At 42.6% G+C, this 24,216-nt stretch overlaps 1 protein-coding gene across 14 annotated transcripts in view; it reads right to left on the minus strand.

Moving 5' to 3' along the window:
* gphnb (gephyrin b) overlaps positions 1-24,216 on the minus strand; it is a 102,797-nt gene that overhangs the window by 54,243 nt on the left and 24,338 nt on the right. For 10 of the 14 annotated variants that reach the window (XM_054748056.2, XM_070543696.1, XM_070543694.1 and 7 more), the window contains exons 2-3: positions 9,667-9,745; positions 2,317-2,385 (exon numbers count right to left, since the gene is read on the minus strand). In XM_054748056.2, coding sequence (XP_054604031.2) covers positions 2,317-2,385; positions 9,667-9,745 — 148 coding nt within the window. The remainder of the gene's footprint in view (positions 1-2,316; positions 2,386-9,666; positions 9,746-24,216) is intronic. The other 4 variants (XM_015947497.3, XM_070543686.1, XM_015947502.3 and 1 more) reach the window with 1 other exon arrangement.

A 24,216-nucleotide genomic window follows, 5' to 3' on the forward strand; every position in this document is an offset into this window, starting at 1 on the left:
CATTTCTATGATGGCACGAGGGATTTACTTCTCTTGATTTGTTGAGAAAGGAGGGAGGATTTTGTGTGTGTGTGTGTGTGTGTGTGTGTGTGTGTGTGTGTTTACATGTACTCATGCATGTGCACTTGTCCACTTATGTGTGAGTGCATCTGTGTTACACCTCGGGAGAGTAAAGGAGCTGTCAGGACAAATCACCTCTCGCGCCCTCTCAGGGTTTTCATGCCTATCTGTTTCAGTCCAAATGAAAATATGCTTCAGCACAAATAAGTAGGGATCCTTCCCACCGTTTCCCTGGCAACCCCTCCTGTCAGAAGCCTCCGTTTGCTGTGTTGAGTGAGTTTGCCACTGAGTGTTATGAGTTTGTTTGCTTTTCTTTAGTTTATAAAACAGATTTTCACATATTCAGGTAGAAATAACGTTTGATGAATTCTGTATATAACAACAGGCCTGTCATTCCTAGGACGACATATCGCCCTCCATATTTCTTGTTTCTTCACCGAAAACTAAACGCAGGTTCATACAACAATGATGTCAGACCTTTTAATAAAATACGTCATTCTGCTAGCAAATGTAAATAAAAAATGTTATAATAGAAATGCAATTACTATGATCCCAGAAACCGGCTTAAATTTTATGTTTATTGGTAATTCATACGATGCAATTTTAAGCTATAGCATTTCAGGGTAAAATACAAAATCATTTCCAAAAATAAAAAAATATTGGGGCTTTTAACAACTTTTTCCAAACTTTTTTGATGTTCCAAATATTAAAATACCAATAAATGTAAACAATTTATTATATTTTATTAATTTCATAATGTAAAACCCAAATGATGTAGTTTTAAAAAAACAGCCATCTTTACTTTTATTGTTTTGTTGAATTTCCTGCTTGTTTTGTTTACACCCCAGATCCTTAACATTTCTGGTTTGTTCCAGATTTCCTCTCATTTGAGCAGAATGGCTGCAGCAGAGGCTGTAATTATGAATGCATGAATGAAACAGCTGACATTTATATTACATACTCAACTATTTTAATAGATCAGTTATGCTAATGAGTAATTTGAAAAATCTTTGTTACTATCCCTTAAATGCAACAGTAAAAAAGGCATTAAGATTAAGAAACTTGTATTGTCATACCCTGTTCACATTTACATGCTTGTGATACAAAATTTGAACTCAGGACCCGGTATAAAGCCATGAAAAAAGAGCAAAAAAGCACTAAGGATAAAAACAAGAACCGAGCATGTACAGTATTCCATAGATAACTAAATATGATAAATGTGTGTGTGCAAGTGAAATTAGTCCACTCTAAAGGTGCTCTCAGTACCGATGGGGGGGGGGGGGGGACGACTACTGAGCATTAATAGGGAAGTTAAATGTAGTTTAATACGTTTAGGATTTATTAGCATGTAGTAGTAAAATCCCACCATGCAGATTCATAGGAAAGCACGCATAATTTGTTTCGCTGCAGATGTGGCGCTTGGCCTTTAATTTGAAAGGGTGTGATCTAAACTAAAAGGAGTGTTTTTAAGGAGAAAAGTAACATATCTTTCTCCGTGTTGCAGAGGGTTGTGACACAAAGCTGTTTTTAAACTACTGGCTGAAGTTGGCCAGGGGTGTTGACAAACCCTTAATGCAGGTGGAGGCAGGGATGGAAGATGCAAGAGTGGGACAGAGGGAGAGAAATGAGCACGGTAACAGCTGTGGCCTGAAAGCTTGGACATCTCGGTCAAATCTATGAATAAAAGACGAGCACAGAAAAGAGGATAGAGAGGGGAAGACGGAGTAAGAGAGGAGGCGTAGAGTGAAAAGAGTGAGGGAAAAAAGAGAGATGGACTGTTATGGGGCATGTGTGTGTGTGAGTGTGTGTGTGCATGTGTGTGGGAGAGAGAGAAAGGGTGTGCTGCAAATCAATGGTTGTGGGACCCTTCCAAGAGGAGACCCATCTGCAGGGTGATTTCATTAATAATAATACAAGCTCTTTGTATAAAGCACTCAAACTCTCTCAGTGTTCCTCTTACACGCACGCACGCACACACACACACACACACACACACACACACACACACACACACACACACACACACACACACACACACACACACACACACACACACACACACACACACACTCCGTCCAGGGAGAAGACAAGAACCTGGGTCATCTCCACACTCCCAGCAGTAACATGTAGCTGAGGCCATTACAGCTAAGTTGTTGGTTCATCCATGTGCAGGAAGGAGGCTCTCGAGGGGTCACTTCTCAACATTTCAGCTGATAGATGGAAAGGTGGAGGAAGAGGAGGCATGGACTAACTCACTTCTTCAAACTCCTGCCGTGTTGAGAGCTCCGAGTGCTCAGCGAGGTTCCACTCCCATGATTCCACTCTCTAAACACACACACATACACACTTTAAAAGAGTGTGCAGATTAGCCTCGCCTCACAATGGTTCAACTGCTTCTTTGTGGAGTAAAAGTCACGGCGGTTCACGTCTGACGGTTTCTCGCCGTTGGCTCCTTCCTTAAACACGCCTCATACATGTAAACAGAAACATTTACCACATGTGGCTAAACGGGCACCACTCATTGGTCTGATATGTTTATTAAACCTGTGAAGAATCTCAGAGGTCCAAGTAATCACAAAATCCTTCTGCGTTGATTTAAAAAAAGTGTCTGCCTCCACAGGTGAAATATGTCGACTCAAAATTCTGCAGGAACGGTGCAAAAATATGCAAAAGTGCCACTTGTCCTCACGTTACAGCGTGCTTTTAAGAAACTGGGTTGTTCGTGCCATTCATGACAAATTCATTAATGACGAGTGCAAAGGCCAATATGCATGTAGTACGTGAAAACGTATTTTATATTGGCTGAAAAATAAGTTTCAAATGTTCTTTTTATATATAAAAAAACTAAGAGCTGGTCAATGCAAATGCTTGGAGTATTTTTATTCTGTATGCATCTGTTTAAAACAAGCGCAAAATTATTAAAAGAAAAATCAAACTCCCAATGTTTCAGCAAATACCTCAAATATAGGAATCATTTTAAGTTTAAGCCTGATTTTAATATCAGAATATTTTTCAACAGGGTTTTTGGAGGTTTAAATTGGCCTAAATTCATGTTTTTTTCAGGTGTTTTAATTAAGTTCTTTTAAAATTTTAATCATATTTTAGGAAAAACTTGTACTTTATCTTTTTAGAGCTTTTTCACAGCTTAACTTAAATTATTATTTCATTTCAATTACCCACTTTTTAATAAAATACATTTAAATGTCTTCTTGTGCTTCTTCAGCTCAAACAGTCATTACTGTTTATTTGTCTAACACTTCATTATAGTACTTTATTTTGTCCACATTTGCAGCTGTATGAAATTTTTTAGAAATAAAGCATGTATAGAGAAACCGTACGTATGTAAATCAGACCCCATTTTGTATTTCCTATCTCCAAAAACTAGAGGCCGGTCGATATATTCAATTTTTTCTATATCGGCCATCAGCCAAAATTATTAAGAGCCGATAAAAATAAAACATTTTTCAAAATAAAACCGTCTCTAAAAGCCTGTAAAAAGAGGATGTATGTATCATCGTCTCAACGTAAATGAACGTGAACCATAAGACTCCTACATCTTTTGCGCAAAGCATCAAGAGCCCTAAGAACAAGGTGGATAGCAGCACACCGTACTGTTAGGTGTTTCTGTGTAGAGATGACATTACAAGAAGACTGCGTCCGTGGTCTTGTCACTTCTGGAAGTAACTGGTTGACTGAGCCATTTACATGCAGATGCAGTCGTGGTCCTGCTGCATTATCTGGGTGCTTCGGCATAACTAGAACCAGTTCGCCTTCAGCAAGACCAACGCCTATTTAGCCCATTTAGGGCAATAGTTTGGTTTTCTGATGTGCATGTAAACACCAACTTTTATTAAATTTACAACCAAAGTAGTGAAAAAACCTATAAACCCTCCTGGATGCTGAATCCATCTACATACTGGAGTGGACTGCAGGTGTTTTTCAGGGGTTTTACTTTGGCTGACCAACTCCTGATAGTTAACTCAGTTAGTTAAATCAGCTCTGGTGGCACCCCTCTGACTTTCTTCCAGATATTTTTAGCCACGGCCATTTGCAAAATTGAGTTGTTATCTTTTAACAAAACAAGTAGCTGAAGGGCAAATGGCTCAGCCAGCCTCACACTCTTGTTGCATACATGAAAAAGTACTCACTGAGACGTGTCCATTAAGGAAAAAAACATTCTAGTGCATCCACTTGGACACACTTTCACCTTTCCATCGTCTTTGTCCTTGAGTCTTGGTATCTGCTCTGCTCCTTCGCCTCGTTCTTTTTTCTGCCACAAATAATCTTTTCCGAATCGTCCTGAACGTGAAAACCGTCCGACTGATTGATTCCACTTGTCAATGTTTGTTGGAAAGATGCTGTGATTATAGTTTATGTTTGGAGTCCTGCTGAGGCACCATGCTAGTTCTCCTCCTCAACCCCATTTCTACCCAGATGTCAGCGTGTCTCTGTCATGGCAGCAGGAGCTCGCTGGTCTACCTGAAGGAGCTGATGATGTGTGGAGTGGATCACCTACAGGATGATCTTTGGCCAGAAGTGAGCAACCATCACCAGCCCAAAAATGTTTTACTCCAGAATCAAGAGCGAACAAAGAAACAAAAACAAAAAAACAATGGTTTACATGGAAAAGGCCCTTCTAAAATCACCAGTTATTTATTTGAACATTAACTTAATATTCCTCAGGTTTGTATCATTCTGGATCTAATTTACGTCAGTGGAGCTGCAGATCTGCAGGTTGCAGACCCCTGAGCCCAGACTTAACCCAACCCACAAAGTGTCGCTGATAGACGCGTTTCATTTAGCCTTTCTGATGCAAATCCACAATTGGCTTTCAAACAGCGTACAGTAAAGTCCACAATACACTACCCATAATGCAACATTTGTGCATTATTACTACTCAATACACCATGGTGCATGTAAAAGAACACAAACGTTAAAATAAAATTCCCTTTTAGAATCTTGGAAACTTGAACATGACTCTGTCAAAAGAACAGCACTGTAAATACCACCAAGTTGATTTTAGTAATTAAAAATGACTAAATACAGGATCTCCATCAGTGCCACAAGCCAAGTTCAAAAAGCAGCTCTTGCAAAAAATAAAAATAAATTAAAAATTTAAATCTGACTGAAGAGTCACATGCTAATGCTTAGAATCACAATAAATGATCATACAATGTATTTAAATGATAACACAAACACAGACCAATTACATCAAGGCTGATGTAATCCCAAATTTTACAGCTTTGAATATTCACACCTGCAGGAAAATCTCAGTTCTGCATGCAAAAACAAAAACAAAGCTACATCGAAGTCAGCTGATCAGCAAACAGAACATCAGTAGATCTCTCTCTCTCTCTCTCTCACACACACACACACACACACACACACACACACACACACACACACACACACACACACACACACACACACACACACACACACACACACACACCCCTCCATTCAGACAAACACGTTTCAGATGAATTTTAGATGTTTTTACTGTGTTACTTAAAACTTACATTAGAATAAACTAATTAGGATATTTTATTCATCCATACTTTTCTTTCATAGCTGCAGCTGCTTTGGGTCTTGGTGTTCTCATACCTTCTGAATCGTAAAATACACATTTTTTTGTTGAGAAAACCTCAGAAAAGTCATGCATTCAGCACCAATGGGCTGCATAATTTAAGTACAACATTTTAAAATAAAAAAATAAAACTCTTTAAAATCAGATTACTGTGTGTGAATGCAATTAAATAGTTAAAATTAAAGTCCCATTAGTCATCATCACACACTGGTGAAACTTTTCTCCACATTTAACCCATCCTCGTGGGGAGTGGTGAGCTGCAGCAGTGGTTGTGCTCGGGAATTATTTGATGGTTTAACCCCCCAGTCCATCCAATTAAAGCTGAGTGTCAAGCAGGGAGGCATTGGGTCCCATTTGTAAAGTCTTTGGTATGACCCAACTGGGATTTGAACCCCGATCTCCCAGTCCCAGTTAGGATTGGATAGAGAAAAAAAAAATGGATTAAGACATATTTTAAATGCTACATAGACTAAAACTGTACAAAAAAAGCAGTTTAAAAATGCACACACATGATTTCCCCTTGTTGCGTGACACACTCGACATAGCCAAGGGCTCCTCACACGGCCTCCCTGTGTCACACACAGACTTGACACATAAATTACACATCAGTCTCAAATTAAACATATCTTAGTGGACATGATGAGGGCTGACCAGTTCAGGGTCTCGGAGCGGGGCACTGGTGACGCGTCAGTGATGCTGACTGGTGTCGCTCCGGCAGATCAGCAAATGTATGAGGGGCATTTAAATAAGTATGTTTGAAAGTCACTGTCAATACAAGCCCGTTTCGGTCTCAATAATGACTCAAAATCAGTGAAAACAAAGAGAACTTATATCTGTAGCATCCAGTCCTTAAAGGGATTTTTCAGGATCTGTCACCTGAACCTAGCCTAGTGAACTAGACCAAATTCTTGCTTTGCAAAGTTTGGTCTAGGAACGCGCCACTGGAACCTCTGCAGCCCCAACAGCATTCTGGCTGGCCAATCACAGCTCTCTAGAGGGGTTTCAAACACATAAAGAGCTGTGATTGGTCCATAATGGTGGGTCAATCATAGTACTCTATCTGCTTAGTGAACAAATCACAGAGCTTTATCCGCTTTGTGGGCCAATCAGGGCACTCTATATGCCTGGTGGGTGGGATGATGCAACAGAGTGAAACAAGAGTATGTTACATTCATTGTCCAGTGGAATGCGGAGATCATTTGAAAGACAACGGTAGAACCCGCCCCACAACCGAGAGCCGTCAGTGGAGCGTGGCCAGACTAAATAATACATTTATTTAGTCTGGCTTGCCAGGCTAACCTGAACCACCTCCGTTTGAAGAAATATGGTTCACATCATGGAGGACTGATGAACTAAAGACAAGACTGAACTCACCAAAAGCCAAAATGTGTTGTTTAAACGGCTTTAGTTTCTCAATTTGACTGCAGCTTATGTGAAATAATATGATAAACCTGAGTTTTAGTTATTTATACCACCTGCAGCAACAACATGTAGCTCTTTTCAGTGAACCCTTCTCTGGCCTAGTGGTAGAGAGTTCGTCCTGGGACTAGCAGATCGAGGTTTAAATCCCGGTTGAGTCATCCCTGCTTGACACTCAGCTTTAAGGGTTTGGATTTGGGGGTTAAACCACCAAATAGCTCCGGAGTGCAGCCACAGCTGCAGCTCACCACTCCCCACGGGATGGGTCAAATGCGGAGATGAATTTCACCAGTGTGGGATCACTAATGGGACTTTGACATTAACTTTTGGTGCATCCAGAGGTCAAGTCTCACTGCTTCGTCTTCGTCTTCCTCCGCTTATCCGGGTCCGGGTCACGGGGGCAGCATCCCAATTAGGGAGCTCCAGGCCGTCCTCTCCCCGGCCTTGTCCACCAGCTCCTCCGGCAGGACCCCAAGGCGTTCCCGGACCAGATTGGAGATGTAACCTCTCCAACGTGTCCTGGGTCGACCCGGGGGCCTTCTGCCGGCAGGACATGCCCGAAACACCTCCCCGGGGAGGCGTCCAGGAGGCATCCTGACCAGATGCCCAAACCACCTCAACTGGCTCCTTTCGATCCGGAGGAGCAGCGGTTCTACTCCGAGTCCCTCCCGAATGTCCGAGCTCCTCACCCTATCTCTAAGGCTGAGCCCGGCCACCCTACGGAGGAAACTCATTTCGGCCGCTTGTATCCGCGATCTCGTTCTTTCGGTCATTACCCAAAGCTCATGACCATAGGTGAGGATTGGGACGTAGATCGACCGGTAAATCGAGAGCCTGGCTTTCTGGCTCAGCTCCCTCTTCCCCACGACAGATCGGCTCAGCGTCCGCATGACTGCAGACGCCGAACCAATCCGCCTGTCGATCTCCCGATCCCTCCTACCCTCACTCGTGAACAAGACCCCGAGATACTTAAACTCCTCCACTTGAGGTAGGACCTCTCCCCCGACCCGGAGGTGGCAAGCCACCCTTTTCCGGTCGAGAACCATGGTCTCAGATTTGGAGGTGCTGATCCTCATCCCAGCCGCTTCACATTCGGCCGCGAACCTACCCAGCAAGAGCTGAAGGTCAGAGCTGGATGAAGCTAGGAGGACCACATCATCCGCAAAAAGCAGAGACGAGATTCTCCTGCCACCAAACTCGACACACTCCACACCACGGCTGCGTCTAGAAATTCTTTCCATAAAGGTAATGAACAGAACCGGTGACAAAGGGCAGCCCTGGCGGAGTCCAACCCTCACTGGGAACAGGTCCGACTTACTACCGGCTATGCGGACCAAACTCACGCTCCTCTGGTAAAGGGACTGAATGGCCCTTAACAGAAAGCCACCCACCCCATACTCCTGGAGTGTCCCCCACAGGGTGCCCCTGGGGACACGGTCATAAGTCTCACTGTAATTTCTTAATTTTTCTGCTTAAAAATAATCATCTAAAACTGGCTGACAAATGAACGTTTATTAAAAATCGTCTCATGAACTGCTGGGAAATGTTGGCGACAGGCTGTTTTACTTTTTTTTAGCCTGATCAATGAGGTCCAAATAAAAGCAGATTGATGCAGTCTAAAATGTTTTACAGAGCTTCTTATATGTTCTTACATCACTTTTATTTCTTTAACAATTATGATTGCAGATATATTCAATTCTATTGAGTTTGTTTATATAGAAACAATTCAGAGAAAAAGTAACAATAAAGTGCTAAAAAAAAGGTCACTTTTAAGGCCCAGTTTAAAGCAGATTCAGTAAAAATCCCTGCCAAACACGATCCCTGAATGCATCAGAAATGATTCCTTTTGCTTCTGGTAGTATTCATGTTTGTAAAGAACCAATCGTACAATACTAATTTTACTGTACAGGTTTAAAAAACTATGTTTGTTTGCAGATTGAAGCTGTTTAAAGAACATAGTTGTGAATCTGCTGTCTGCGGGTCTGCAGCTGTGTAATATGGTGGAATTCACACAGGATGGTGGAATTCACACAGGAGGCGGGGTTTGACCAAATCCAAGGTTCTTATTTCCAAATTCACTAAAATATCTTATATTTCATAAAGAATGACATGTCAACAGTGCCAACGGTAGTATTTTATCATATTGTGCCAACTGTTGCTCTGGAAAATATAAAATAATGCAGACCCTTTATAAAAAGGTATTGTGCTTAAATATAAATAAGAAATAAAGATAGAGTCAAACCTTGTAAATGTATGAACATGAAAGCCATTCTAAACACAGGAAGTAAGACAAAAAAGCAACAAGGCTTTGTGACGACGCGCAGCCTGTTGATGAAAGCAACTGTTGATCTTTTCAGTCATCTTTAAACAACAGAGCCTTGCATGCTGAAGCTCTTTGAGTGCTGCCATGCATGCTGGGAATTCCTCTTCACAAGAAATGCGTTTAATCTTAGTTTCGCAAAAGTCAAAGAACAGAGATGCATGCATGCAGAACGGCTGTGTGTTTGCGTGTGCGTGAGAGATTTTCAAAGAAAAAACCAAATCAAACACTTGAAAGTAATTTCTGTTGGCTGAACTGTTGAGAAAGGGCGAATACTCACAAGGAGGGATCGTGCACGAGGTCTTTGAGGTTAATGCCACTGCGGTCCTCCGCGAGGTTCCTGAAACAGCTGTCGCTCACTGGATAGACAAAGAGAAAGGAAGAAGTTCAGTTAGTTTATTTACGCTAAAACACCAATACAAAAATGCAACAAAATCATTCAGTCGACTGTTTTTTCTTACTTTAACCCTTTATCTCGCCGCTTTGGAATAATAATCAAGTTTTTTTAGGCTCTTTTGACCCCATAAAAAACATGAGGAAGCTTCGTACAATCAAATTGATGTTTTTTTTTTTTTACTTTACACCAGTTTTAATTATGATTAAATTGCATCAAGGGAACACAGACATCCTTCTTCCCAGACACTTTCCAACCCCTATTCGGGGATCCCAAGGTGGTGTTCCCATACCAGAGAGGAGCTGTAATCCCTCCAGTGAATTCTGGATCTGTCCCAGAGGCCTTCAGCTTGTGGGCTGTGCCTGGAATACCTCCAAATGGATCCAACCAGCAAGCTCTGTTCAACATGGATAACAGAGCCCCTCACCTCACTGGATCGTGTTCTTTCAGTCATGAAGCAAAACTATGAGAATGAAAGATTGGAATGTGGAGTCGGAGATCTTTCTAGCCAGTTAAGTGACACTATGTTCCTAAAGCCAGAGGATCAGCGCACCTAGGATCTCCTTTGGCTCCAGGACTATGCCCCTTTTTCCCAATTCCAGGTAAGGTATTCGGTGTCTTGAGCGCCTACTCAATATATTACTGTAGTGAGCAATTGGCCAACAGCCGCATCACCATTGCATACGTACACAGACCAAAAAGCTAAAATAAGCAGAAAGAATCCATCAAAGATGACGAGATGTGTTTCATTTCCTTTGATGGGGGCAAACATGATTGGGTGAGCTCTTGTCTTGGAATAGACACAGACGAGGCAGTTTAGAGGGTGGAGGTGGTGCTGTGGTGGACTTCAGCCAAAAACTAGATGTGCTAGAAGCAGTCAAGGCTGAAAATGTCAAGATGATACTCGAAATGAAGTCTCATTGATCCATGAACGAGGAGGAGCGAGTGAAGCAAGAGTGGTGTAAAAAATGGAAATTGACAAGAAAAAGGCAAAGGAAGGATGCAATCAAACTGAGAAAGGATGAAAACATTTAGGGAGAGAGATGGAAAAATGGAGTAAGCTGGACATTCTGGTAAAATTGTGGGAGGGAAAGCAGCGCCGATGGGGCAGCTTCATGGAGACAGAGGTAAACACGGGGAACAGCACGGAAAGTGCTGACATTTGCACACCAGGCCAAGTCAGAAGGAAGAGAGGAAGTAACAAGGGAGACAGGGAGGCAACTGGAGGAGGGTGGGGGTGAGCATGAGAAACAAAAAAAAAAAGGATGGCAAGCACATGGAATACACCCTGACTCAAGAGGGGCAGTGCTGCATTGATGCATGTGTGTGTGTGTGTGTGTGTGTGTGTGTGTGTGTGTGTGTGTGTGTGTGAGGATGAAACTTCTTTCAAGACTGCAGTATTCCTTACAAATGCACACACGCTCACACTCAGAGCCCTCCTCAGTATTTCTCTCCCAGCTACCCCTTGATCTAAAAATAGCCGTTCCACTCTCCTACAAGAGGCAGCAACCATTCTGAACCAATCAACACGGTCTGTCGAAGGCATCGGTATCCACAAACCCTGTGTGTGTGTGTGTGTGTGTGTGTGTGTGCACAGTGTTTGCACACCTTTTGTGCAACCAGGGGAACTCCTGACTGAAGGTAATAAAACTGCCCCATGCTGCTGCAGAGCAATCCCTTCCAGAAAACAATAAGCTCAGGCAAAAAAAAAAAAAAAAAAAAAAAGTGAGGAGGAAAAGGTTGGAAGGAAAAGAGAGGGACAGGGAGATCAGGCTGCAACTGAAAGGGGCTTCAAAGGAATATTAATGTGATCCTGAGCAAGAGCTGAAGACAGAGAGGAGAAGCAAACAGGAGGAGGTGGGACGGAGGAAACAGTGTAAAATGATACTGCACCCTCCCAGATCTATGCACCCTTCTCCAGGTGAATCTCCATCTTGCAGACATTCACGGCATCTGCTGTGATGTTCTTTGTTTAAGCTTTTAGTTCAATCATTAGATAAGTTCCAGGATCCTGCTTGATTTTTGATGCTTCACGTCACGAGAAGACTCCAAAAGGCCTCTCGATAAGTCGTGGCTGTGGGCCATATCAAAAGAAGGCAAACTGGTCAGATAAGATCATACGTGTAAAGAAAAACAGGTTTTGAAATTTCTAAAATTGTATTTATTGAAGTGGTGGTCACCAAAGAAACGGAGCATTGAAGCAACACTAAAAAGTTTTTAAAAACTTTAAGCTATTGCTTTTAAACTGGTGTCAGTGGTTCTTGAGCCATAAACCTTGTACAACTCTGTAGTACAACAACTACCACTACTAATACTACTACCACTGTAGACTTCAGCTGACCAAATACTGAATGTAAAAATTTTGTGGTTCATGTAGGAACACTAGTGGGAGGTCTCTTCCTGCTTTATAGCAATAGCTGTTTACTCTGCCCACAGACATCACGTACGTAGACACAATGTAGACAGATGCTGCCATGTGAAGCTGCTGTAGCAGCAGTCTGCCATCTTGGGTGGTTTCCCATTCGCTCCCAGGGCTTTTATTTATATTGAGGAACCCAACTAAAAAAATCAAATTTTATCAAGCTTTTTCATAAATCAGACATATGTGTGACAGGGTGAGCATCCTGTCACTGTATCCTGATTGATCATGCGCCCTGGCTACTTGGCCACAGGGATGTCCCTTTGGCTAACTGGTTAGCAAGCATGACTCACCTGGGAGTCTGGGGGTTGAATCCTGCCCAGGCCCTTGTTTCTCCATGTTGCCACATGGTATGGCATTAGGACTGGACGATAATTCAATATATCTATCAATAGACATGTGGTGCGACAGGGAAAAAAAATGGGTCGATAGTTTCCTTTTTTCAATATAACCTTTTTTCATTACAACCTATCAGGCAGCAGCATACTAGACTCTATTTACTCCTAACCAATCAAAACCACAGACTTGGGCACCCTACGTCACCAGGCCCTCCCCTCTCAAACCAAAACAGAGCATGAGGCAGCAAGATGTCGCAGCAAGAAGAAGCGGAGAAAAAATAAAAATACCCAAAATAAAATGGCCAGGGCTGCACGTGAAATATATTTTCTACAATTTTTAAAATAATTTTTAATAATTTTCGATATCCATCATTATAAAAATATTTCAATCGATATACTACTTTTTATATCGTCCAGCCCAATATGGCATTTTAATTCAAATATAAATATAATTGAAAAAAATTTATATAAATTTCCAACAGGTAGCCAGAAAAGTCAATAGTACTACCACACAATCTGTTGTCAATAGTGCGCCAGCGTGGGCTGCACAAAAAAATGGCCATAGTTGCCCGCCCTGCTTTGCTCCAGTCCAGTTAGGAGTGAAGAGTCAGGGACCCACCCAATATGGAGGCAACACTGTTCCGCTCAGCAGCACATCTGAGTATTCATGTCTATGACTCTGTCGGAGGAGGAGGAGAAGAAGAGCTTTGCTTTCTGTTGACCTCATAGCAGAGCCTAGAAGTAAAGGGAAGAGAGTAGTGTGTTTGGAGGCAAAGCAAAGAGCTAAACTCTGGGTTAACATGGACACGGACTACACTGGTTTGAGGGAGCTAAAGGAGGCTACAAAATGTCGGACTGATGGTGACCTGGCTTTGTTGCTACTTGACTTGTAAAAATATAGTTTTGTCCAACAGTGTGTATCCTTTTACTTCTTGGTTTATTTAGTATCAGTTGGGTTGTGTTAGCATTAGCTCATTGTTAGCGCTAGCTATAGCAGGCTGGCAGTGTTTATAACCATTGTAATTCCACTTTCAACCAGTAGGAGGGAGAAGCAGAAAACTTGAATGTTGCCTTAAATATATGTGATGTCTGAATGTAGAAGGGGTAGATTTAAAATTAAAACATACATTAAGTGATTTACAATGTGCAGGAAGTGTTCTAATAAGCATTTGTTATGTTCAAGTCCCGATTATGTTGCTGTCTGTATTTATTCTCCAACACATCACAGTTGTGTCCTTTCATCCACATTTTATTTTACACCAACAAGGAATTTGTTTTTCCTAACTGCAGACAGAAAATCCATCAATGCGTGCCAAACACTAAGATTAAAACTCAACAATTTTTTCTGCTTCTGCAAATTTCTTTCAGGCCTTTTCTCATTTTTCAGTTTCAACCTGCTTTGATTTAGAATGAGTGGTTCGAAACGGAGGTGGACCCTGGACAAGTTGACTTCTACTAACATCTGGTAGTAACACATTGATAACATGACCACTAGGTGGTGATAATTCACCAAGTAGATTTTTAACCTCTAATGGGATTCCAGGCCCAAACCTTCCAAAAGAAGAAGAAGAAAATATCATTTCTGTGTCACCTCTCAAGACAAAAATCACGAGGCGCTTCCAGAACTTGATGTGAACTCACATCTCCCTTCATAATCCTATTTTGAAAAAAATAAACCACAGCTATGATTGAAACTTTCATTTGTTTTTGTTTTTTTACATGTTTACTGTGGTCTCTAGTAGGAAGGAATGGCTAGTGAGTTTTTCTCCATGAAAAGAAAAAAATGCCCTGGCACTCCTGTTCCACGAAGTTGAAGTTAGCCGGTGGGGCCATAGCTTCTACTAGCCGAGACGCGCTCTGCTTTCTCCTGGATGTTAAAACAACAAAAGCCTTTCTCGGTTGCGAGCCAACATGGGTGAGTCCATGTGACGTAGACTTGTGCGGCTTTTTCAGACCCAATCATTTATATAACAAGTAAAAATGGTTTTCTCAGTGAACTTGGTCTTTAAGCTACACTTCTACAATACAAACGTGTGTGTACCCGTCTACATTGGTCCATGGAACACGTGGAAATGAGGGAACACAGAAAACATCCTCAACCTGCAGAAAGAGCTGACACTTGCAAGTACACTTAAGTAAGAAACTATTTGTTTGACATTGTGCAGAGGTGAAATATAAACACTGAAAAAGCGTGAACTGCTGGCACTTATTTTTTATATGTGCATGTTGGTGGGGGAGGTGGGGTGTAAAGATGGTGGTGGCAACTATTCCAAAAGTATTTAGAGTAATTCTTGAACTCAATATTTTTGTTTAAAGGTGTTGAACACTTGTTTGATTAATACATTTGCCATCATCTCTGGCATTCATTTCCAGGAATTAGAAGTGAGGCACATTACAGCTGAGCTTCAGGTGGCAGGTTGTGGAGTCTTATTTCCTGATATATAACAGCAACGTGACTTCCACTGACTCTGTTTGCTTTGCAACATTAGGTGCAAGGTGGAGTTGTCAGGCGGGAATGTTACCGGTTGTAACTTGGTCGGAAATTATGTTTTGTTTACTGCTTTAGGTGCATTCTGTGCCAATCAATGATGTAACTCATTGCACCGGTCGCGATGTGCTGATGGTTTAGTACAGTTCTAACAGGGCCAAACTGTAAATGGAGACACAACAGCTAAGAGGATTATTCCCCTCACTGCATTTAACCTGTGGTTCCAGTAAAGAATCGCCGCAAATCGCTACATACTGTATAACACAAGCCTGGAGGAGTTCTGCTGTGTGGTGAAGTTGCTAATGCTAACGGTTAGCTTCTACTAACTGAGACGTTCTCCGCTGTTTCCTGGACACTAAACCAACAACAGCCTTCCCTGTTGTGAGTAAAGATGGGTGAGTCCATGAATGTTAAACGACAGTGTGATGTAGATCTGTCAGGATTTGCTAATCCTAGAGTTTCACCGTCTATTTTCTATCAGAAGCTAATGCAGGAGATAGATGTAGGAGACTGTTTTCATGTTCAGCCCACAGTAACCGATTATAATTAAAAATAAGATGTCTAAATGTTGTTTTTGTGTTGTGCACCTTTAAAATCGCAATCCCTGGTTTGGAACACAAGAGGAGGGCTAACAGCTAAGACAGTAAAACTGAAAACATGTTTCTGATGTTTACCGTTTCATTACAACTTTTTTTGTACAAAACCAATTGAATTTTGTGTAATAAATAACCACTCATCCCTTTTGCTAAGATTTTAAACTGTTGAACGCATTTTTTTTTTATTTCCAGGATGTGCGATGTTGAGCTGTGACAAGTGAAATCCTGAGGGAGAGTTTATTCACATGCCAACACGTTATGAGAAACAGACTCCTGGGGTTAGGACCGCGGAAACATCGAAATGACTTCATGTCACAGAGGACATTTCAGGCTAGGTGTGTTTTTCTGATACAGATACTTTCAGATTACAGCTGGAAGACATCTGTAATTCAGCAGTTTGCCTGACTAGCTGACTGTGTGCTGTCAGTCTGTCAGCTACTGGCAGAGAGGATTCATAAACTGCTACTATGCTCCACTCAATCATTTCCAGGACATAAAGCAGTCAGCACTCATTATCTCCCTAGGATCCCACACTAATGGGGTTTCCCCCTATAGCAGGCCCTCATGTGCACTCATTCACATATGCTACATGCAGTTCATGTGCATAGCGTGCCTGTACATGTATTTGCAAATATGAAAAGCAAGATGCCATGGCCTTACACTTCTAGGTGCAGAAAACTGCAAGTGTTGAAATATAAAACTTGGCTTATTAAGGATCAGCACCCTTGCATAACTCCAATTCAAACACATGGGTTGAAGTAACTTGGAGGTCTTGTTGATGAGAGATAAACGGATGGATGAAATCTGTCGTAGTGAAGAGGGAGCTGAGCCAATAGGCTTGATTTACCAGCCCATCTACATTCCAGCCCTTAATCACAATTGTGGGATTTGGATCAAGAACAAAATACCACATAAAAATGCTAAAATGGGCTTTCTCTGTAAGGTGGCTGTGCTAAATTTTAGAAATAAGATGGGTAGTTGGGTTTAGGCTGACTTATATGCACTTCTGTCAGCTGGACAACAGGGGACGTAGAGCTTTTCTGGGGCATCCTGCCACTATTACTTACACTTACACCGCCAGCAGGTCCCTGAGGTCCAGTGATCAAAGCCCACTGGTTGTGCAGCACCAGGCTAAAGACCAAAGGTGACAGACCATTTGCTGCTGTGGCCCCCAGACCCTAACTCTCTCCCCCTGAGCCTGAGATCAGTGGACTCAGTGGTCTCCTTTAAAATCAGCTGTTCAAGCTGGCTGTGGTGTGACCTTTGTCACCACCTTCTCCTTATTCTGCTACTATTCCGCCTTTCCTGGGATCCACTAATTCCCCTCTTTCCTATACATTTTTTTCTCTCCCTTTCCTTACATTTTGTAATCACAATTTTCTTTTTTCATTTTAAATACATCTTTAAATTTTTTTTAAATCTCATCCCATTAGGCATTCTTCAATCTGTTCCATGAATGCTGCTAAATATCTTTTTATTATTTGATGGAGCAATGGCGGCGCTGTCGACAAATTTAAAGAAAGCAACGTCCTGACCAATCCCAAGCTTGCAGTCTCTGTCACTTTTGATGGGGAGTTAAAAAGTTGGGGATGTCTCCGTCAGCCTCTGTGAACCTGTCGGAGAACCCTTGCACTGACGCATGATGGTTGCGTGCCTCTACACCGACACAAACAGAGAAGTATTATTACGCCTGGGACACACCGGCCGCAGAAGCGCCGCAAAACGGGGACCGCCTTCACTCGGCGCCCTTGTTATCCTATTCTATAGGCCACATGGACCGGACCGCCGTGCAGCGATCGTTTCGACGTCTGCTCTATTTTTTCCACGAGCCGTGGGTGAACCGCGTCAATTCTGGCAGGAAGTAAAACCTAGACATAAGAGGCAGGCCAGTAAATGTAACAAAACAAAGCTTTTCAAAATAAAATTCCGCGATAGAGACACTGCATAAAAACCACACGAACACACACACACACAGCGAACTTGTGTGTGTGTGCGTGTGTGTGTGTGTGTGTGAGTGTGTGTGTGTGTGTGTGTGTGTGAGACCACGTGAAGGGGGTGTGGTTTTGGGTGTCTTTCAACCGGAGCAAACAGGACAGAGAGGCAGAAAGTTGTAGGCCAGCTATTAACAACTGGTTCACACCATAGGTTCACACACACGCGGACAAACACACACAAACAGCAAGGGGGAGGGGGGTGTAGAGGAAAAGAGCAGAGAAAAGGCAGAGAGGAAATGGAGGACACCAAGTGGTTAAAAGAACAACTACAGCTGAGTCGAGGCGCGCCTCGACCGGAGCGGGGAAACAAGTGTCTGGTCTGAACTGAGGAGCAGCAAGCAGCGGCTGAATTTCGTGAGCGCTTCGCCTCCCGGCGCTTCGGCGGCCAGTGTGTCCCAGGCGTAAATCAGGCTTCAGGGTTAGAATTAGGATTTAGGGGAAGGCTTGGAGTAGAACATCTGATCCAGTTCCTGTTAGAGGGCATATCCCACTGAGAGGAGGCCCCTGGGCCTGCAATGCCTTGGAGTTAGGGGAGACCGGGGATGGTTGTAACATGGGTCAGTTTTTACACTTCCAGTATGTCCAATCAGGAACCATTTACAAACCATTTAATTCACTCTGCACATGCTCAGTGCGGTTTTTATGCCTCATGGGGAAAAATTGTGACCTGCAGCACAGGGGCGGCGTTAGGCCCGGCTACTTGGGCTCAAGCCCCGAATGTTTTATGAAAAGACTAGTGCGTGTTACGTGTGTGTGCGCGCGTGTGTGTTAAGCCCCGGATCTTCTTCAGTCCTAAATCTGCCCCTGCTGCAGCACACACAACAAAAGGAGCAGAAATGACATTTTGATGCCAAAAAGTAACTTTGTAAAACTTTTGAGTTTTTGTTATAGCACTGCCTGCTTTGTAGTTAAATCCATTAAACTTAAGTCATGTTTATTGTGTGTTTATGGAGATATATTCTATGCTAGTTGTTAGTGCTAATGTTTTATCTGTTAGCTGTAATGTAAGCTAGTTGATCACTACAGGGTTCTGGGTTAGTTGTAACAACAGGAGTCTGGGTCAATTGTAACAACCAAGAAAATGTTACAACTTACCCCAACCTAAAATTTTCTTTTATTTTTATGTTTTATTTGAATTTCAGCATGAAATTGGAAAAGGAAGCCTGACCGATGGGTGCCTCTCTGCATTCTGGAGAAAGCATCCACTGATGTTAAAATTCAGGGAACGCGTATCAGATCAGTGGCAAAAATGTTTGGTATTTGCCACGGCACACTTTACAGATTTTGTCGAGCCAGGAACAAATTAGAAGAGCAAGGATCAAGACAGCTTCCATAAGTAGGATACTACAGTAGATAAAAGGCCCTAAGTGATGAACAGAAGAAAATGCTGACAGATTATTTGATGAGGGCTGCTGATGCTTATTATGAACATTGTCCACTAAGGATATGTGAGGATAAAGGTAGCATTTTATATTGGCAGCAATATAAGATTGATCTAGGTAGGAATATTGAGTTTTTTTTGTGATTTTAATTTACAGGTCAAAGAACTTACATATCAACTTGCTGTGAAATATGAGTGCAAACACCCAAAATCATGGAATGAATCTTCCAAAGCTGGAGCAGAATGTTGCCTATATGAAAAAGAATCCAGCTTTGTCTTTAAGGAGTGCAGAGGCCACAAATCTTGCACGGCCCACCAGCTTTAACAAACACAATGTGGAAACATTTTTTTAAAAACTTGATGATGTGTTAAGGAGGCACAGTTTAACTCCAAATGACATTTGGAACGCTGATAAAACCGGCTTGACTACTGTGCAAACCCCTGGCAGAGTGAACGTAAAACATGGAACTAAGTAGGTTGGAGCAATGACATCAGCAGAAAGGGGGTCACTGGTCTCCATTGTATGGGCAGTCAATGCTATTGGCAACACAATTCCGCCGATGTTAGGCACTTAAAGAGCAAGTCACCCCTACCAGACTCTTACTCAACTCCCACTTCCTGTTTGAAAAATGCAACAAATGCTGTTCCTAGCAGACCGAGAGGGTGGAGCCGCTAACAAATACACACACACACACACAGGCTCACAAAGACATTGTGACATCATATGGTACCAGCTAACGTTCTAGGGTACCTCTTAGCCAATAGCGATGGCAGATATAAAATCAAATGCAGTGCAGAATTTTTACCTGGCAATGACACAACACTGACAGTTTTAGGCAGAAAATTTAAATTTGAACTAAAATGCACTAAAGTGCAAAACTATTGACTACACGTGTCTGCAGCACGATTAGACACGCATTCATATAGTTTATCAGAAAAAAAGTTGATTTGGGGGTGACTTGCTCTTTAGGTGAAGAATAAAATATGCTTTGACTGTCAAGCTATTGTGAGAATGCATTTTTTGTTACTTGTGTTTCAGACAAAGCCACATGCTTTCTGTTTGTTCTGCAGAAACAACAGCTACACCACTTAATAACTGACACATGTAGCTAGTTTGTGTCATATTTTGAATTTTCAAACTTAAAGGAGTTCCAAGCTACAGATAGAAATGTCAAAACTGTTACAACCATCCCCGGTCTCCCCTATCCTAGATGAGCTGGAAGCAGTCCAAGTTCCTCTCCTGGATTTTTACCACCAAGACCTGACCTCGGATGACTACATGAACACAGATAGATGGAAGTTTCAGAAATCATGTGTCAGTTTTGCTATGCATTAGCCAGCAGCTGCACAGGTGGTCCTTCATTCCCAGTGAAGCCATATGGGGCTCTAACACTGAATTGGGCAAATGCCTGCAGTAGGAGAAGAAAAAAAATCCTCTCACCATTGGATTTGAACCAATGAGATGTTGCTACTCCCAGTGTTCTATTTTATCAACTTATTCTGCGTCAAATGAAAACACTGGGCCCAGGGCCTGGGATTAAACAGGCTTATTGATGAATGGAGGCTTGGATTGGCCTCTAGATTGTAACTGGGTGGGGTTGACATGTTGCTACAGGGGGCTTTTGGTACCCCTTCCAACCCAAAGGAGGAGAGGAGAGGAGTAATGGTGCATCTTCATTCCACGGCAGGGTAAATTTCCAAATTAATAAAGGTTTCACAGAGCTGGGTAAAATATAGTAACAGCAATAACAGCAGATAACCTAATCTAATATAAGACCACTGTATCTTAGCAACCTTGCTAATTCTGAGAGGAGCGGTGGGGTAAGCAGCAGAGGCACAGCATCCATCATCAAAGACACACCCAGCACCAACACACACACACACACACACACACACACACACACACACACACACACACACACACACACACACACACACACACACACACACACACACACACACACACACACACACACACAAATCACTCACAAACTCACAACACGAGGCTCCTTCCCATGCTATCTCACCATTTCGCTGCTATCTCATGATGCAGATGAATGCATACACGTGTGCAGGGCCACACGCTAGACACGCACACACACATACACACACACACACACACACACACACACACACACACACACACACACACACACACACACACACACACACACACACACACACACACACACACACTTTTTGTAAGCAGCCAGGAGAATGGAGGGGGTGTGGAGCGGAACAATGGGATCCTAATCATTGGGCTGTATTTCAAAGCCTATTCCCTTTACAACACTGTTTTGAGATAAGATTAGAAAATGCTATTTATATCCACGGGGGAAAGAAGCCAACCAGTAGCTTGATTTTCATTTATTTGAAGTCGGATCTAAATCGGGGAGGAGTTACATAATGCAAAGATCGCAAAACTCCACCTGCTCCAGCCAAGCCCCCGAAGAACACTACGAAGGGAAAACCGCCCAGAAAGCTACTGGACTCCAGCTAAGAGATCTGTAAATATTTAATCTATCAGCTTTTTGACAATCATTTTCACACCAAACGCATCTGGCACAGCAGTGGGACGACTTTGCATCCCGATTTGAAACCTACTCCAATGTGGCACGACCAAAGTCTGATAAACACACTGGAGCCAAGGACAAAAGAAAAGAAAGGAGCGCCACCCAGTCCCTCTATGATGAGTGAAAGGAAAAATAAAGAGGGAAAGACAGCTCTGTTCTTCACAGCTGTGTCTCATGCAGGCAGGGCTCTTTGCTGGTCTTGGCTCATGCAGCTACACCTCCTCCCTTCCCTCGTGTCCCTGGAGAGCAGAGGCGGCTCCATCCCAGCATTAAAGGTGGAGGAGGAGAGGTGGTAAGGTGGTCATGTGAGGTTGTGAGAGAAACTGGAGCCCTTTCCTGACAGGATTAAGAGAGCGGTTCACTTTGGATAAAAGAAGGCTAACATGCAGGAGAAGAGGAAGAGTGCAGGAAAGCAAAATGGATATCAAATTAAGAAGTCTAGTTTAAACCCTTCATTAGGAAAGGCCATAAAGAGCAACATAAATGAACAATGTAGAGGTTGTACAGAAAACATCAGTCATAACCCAAAACAGTTGCAAGATAAGCCTCAGTGGTAAGTGAGTGTAACACACAAGCTTTCAACAGAAACTAAGACATTATATCAGAACAGGAAAAACGGGGTTAGACACATATTGATCCTACACAAATATTTACACCTGACAGGAGCGTACAATTCAATCAACCAACTGAAAGTGCAATATTAAAAGTGCTAAACATTAAAAATGTATAATCTTTCAGTGAAGTCCCTTTTCAAATTTTCTGAATGAACTTTGACTCCTGCACACAGCATAGACGTAGAAGAGTAGACGCCACACCAACTGCTACTGCCCATGCTTGGCCGCATTTGCGGGTTCTACTTTTTTAAAACTCTATGGTTAACAGGATGTTTTAGCTAGGGTTTAGCTCCGGAAAAGCTCCGTGAAGATCTGGAGCTAGAACGGCGAAAGAATGCGTTCATAAACCCGTTCGCGCACGCCAGGACGAACGCACTCACTTTTACGTTCGTCAGGCAAAATACGAACGAGTTCAGTTCACGTTCATGAAAAAAAAAACGAACAAATTCACGAACGATCGTTCAATGAACGTATTCAGGCACAACAGTGGAGTCTGGGGAATCCTCATTGGCAAATGCTATCCCAGAATTCACTGCAGGCTAAACAATAATGGTGGAGGATTACAGTTTTAAAGAGCAAGTTCACTCGTTTGCAGTGGCCTCTAGTATAAACGAATGCCCTGTGAGTTAATCACAGTGGGGAAAAAAGCTCTGGCGCTCCTGTTTCAGGAAATAGAAGTGAGCCAGAGGAGAGGTGAGCTATGAATGTCAGGATTTGCAGTCTTATTTCCTTATATACTGACATCTCGCCTCTAGCAGCATGACTACCACTGACTCAACGTCGATGTTTTATCTCCACAAATAACACAAACCTGAAGTAGTTATGCTATGTTGTGGAGTTGCTAATGCTAACGGTTAGCTTCTACTAGCTGAGACACGCTCCACTCTCTCCAGGACGCTAAAACACCAACAGCCTTCCCCATTGTGAGCAAAGATGGATGAGTCCATGAACACTAATTTCACAACGTGACGTGACTGGCGTTCCTAATCTGAGCGTTTCCCCACCCATTTTCTACCGTGTCTGCTACTACACCAAGGTCCTGTTGTGGACTTATGGAAGCGCACACAGACCCCCCCCCCCCCCCCCAAAAAAAAAAAAACCCAGTCTGACACTCCCATCATGATGGTGGACTCACGTCGCTTCCTGGGCACCACCATCACTCAGGACCTCAAGTGGGAGCTCACCATCACCTCCGTCATAAAAAGGCCCGGCAGAGGATGTACTTCCTGAGGCAGCTAAAGAAATGTATTCAAAACAAAAGTTTTAATCTGTATACCTTTAGTGAAGTCTGCAATTAAAGTGTTCTAAAGATTCTACAATAAGTTTTAAAATAACTTTCTACGTTTAAAAAGCCTTTTTCTGAAATTGTTTTGTTTTTTCTAATTTGAGGAGGAGCATGCAACGCATGGCCACAGGCTAAACTCTCCTAGAGTTACCACGCCGACCAATTTGGTGTACCAACCCCAAACTTTCTCTGGCCCCATTTGGCCACCCATATGGAAGTTATCTGGGTGCGCCACAGTTCTGTTGTGAGCTTCACCAAAATCAGTCCTTTAATTCATTTTGCTAACAAATCAGTTAAATCTAAGAAATAACTATCTGGCCAGGACATTGTCCTTTTAAATCAGCTTATAATAAAAAAAGGGCCAATTCTACACACTTTCAGAACAGAATACTTATTTGTAGGGCAGATTATTAACCACCAACCTGTTTTACCTATGCATCCCAGTAAATCAACCCCTATCTCACCCAACGTTCCCTTCATCATTCCAGACATCACCCCCCCCCCCCCCAAAAGCCTGCAGCTCTCCACGAAGACCCATCATACAGATATTTCATTAATGTAACCATTAATACTGAAAATACACTAATGAAGCCACGTTGGAAAGTTCCATAAACAATTTACAGAACCAGGGTGCATGAGGACCTTGATTGTGTCACCCTTTGTACTTTCACTGTCCTTCATCTAATTTGCCACAATAGGAATGCCCCTTCAGCAGCACCCACATCACCCCGGCACACACAAACACACT

The sequence above is a fragment of the Nothobranchius furzeri genome, chromosome 2 (genome assembly GCF_043380555.1).
Source record: "Nothobranchius furzeri strain GRZ-AD chromosome 2, NfurGRZ-RIMD1, whole genome shotgun sequence".
In the NCBI taxonomy this organism is placed as follows: domain Eukaryota; kingdom Metazoa; phylum Chordata; class Actinopteri; order Cyprinodontiformes; family Nothobranchiidae; genus Nothobranchius; species Nothobranchius furzeri.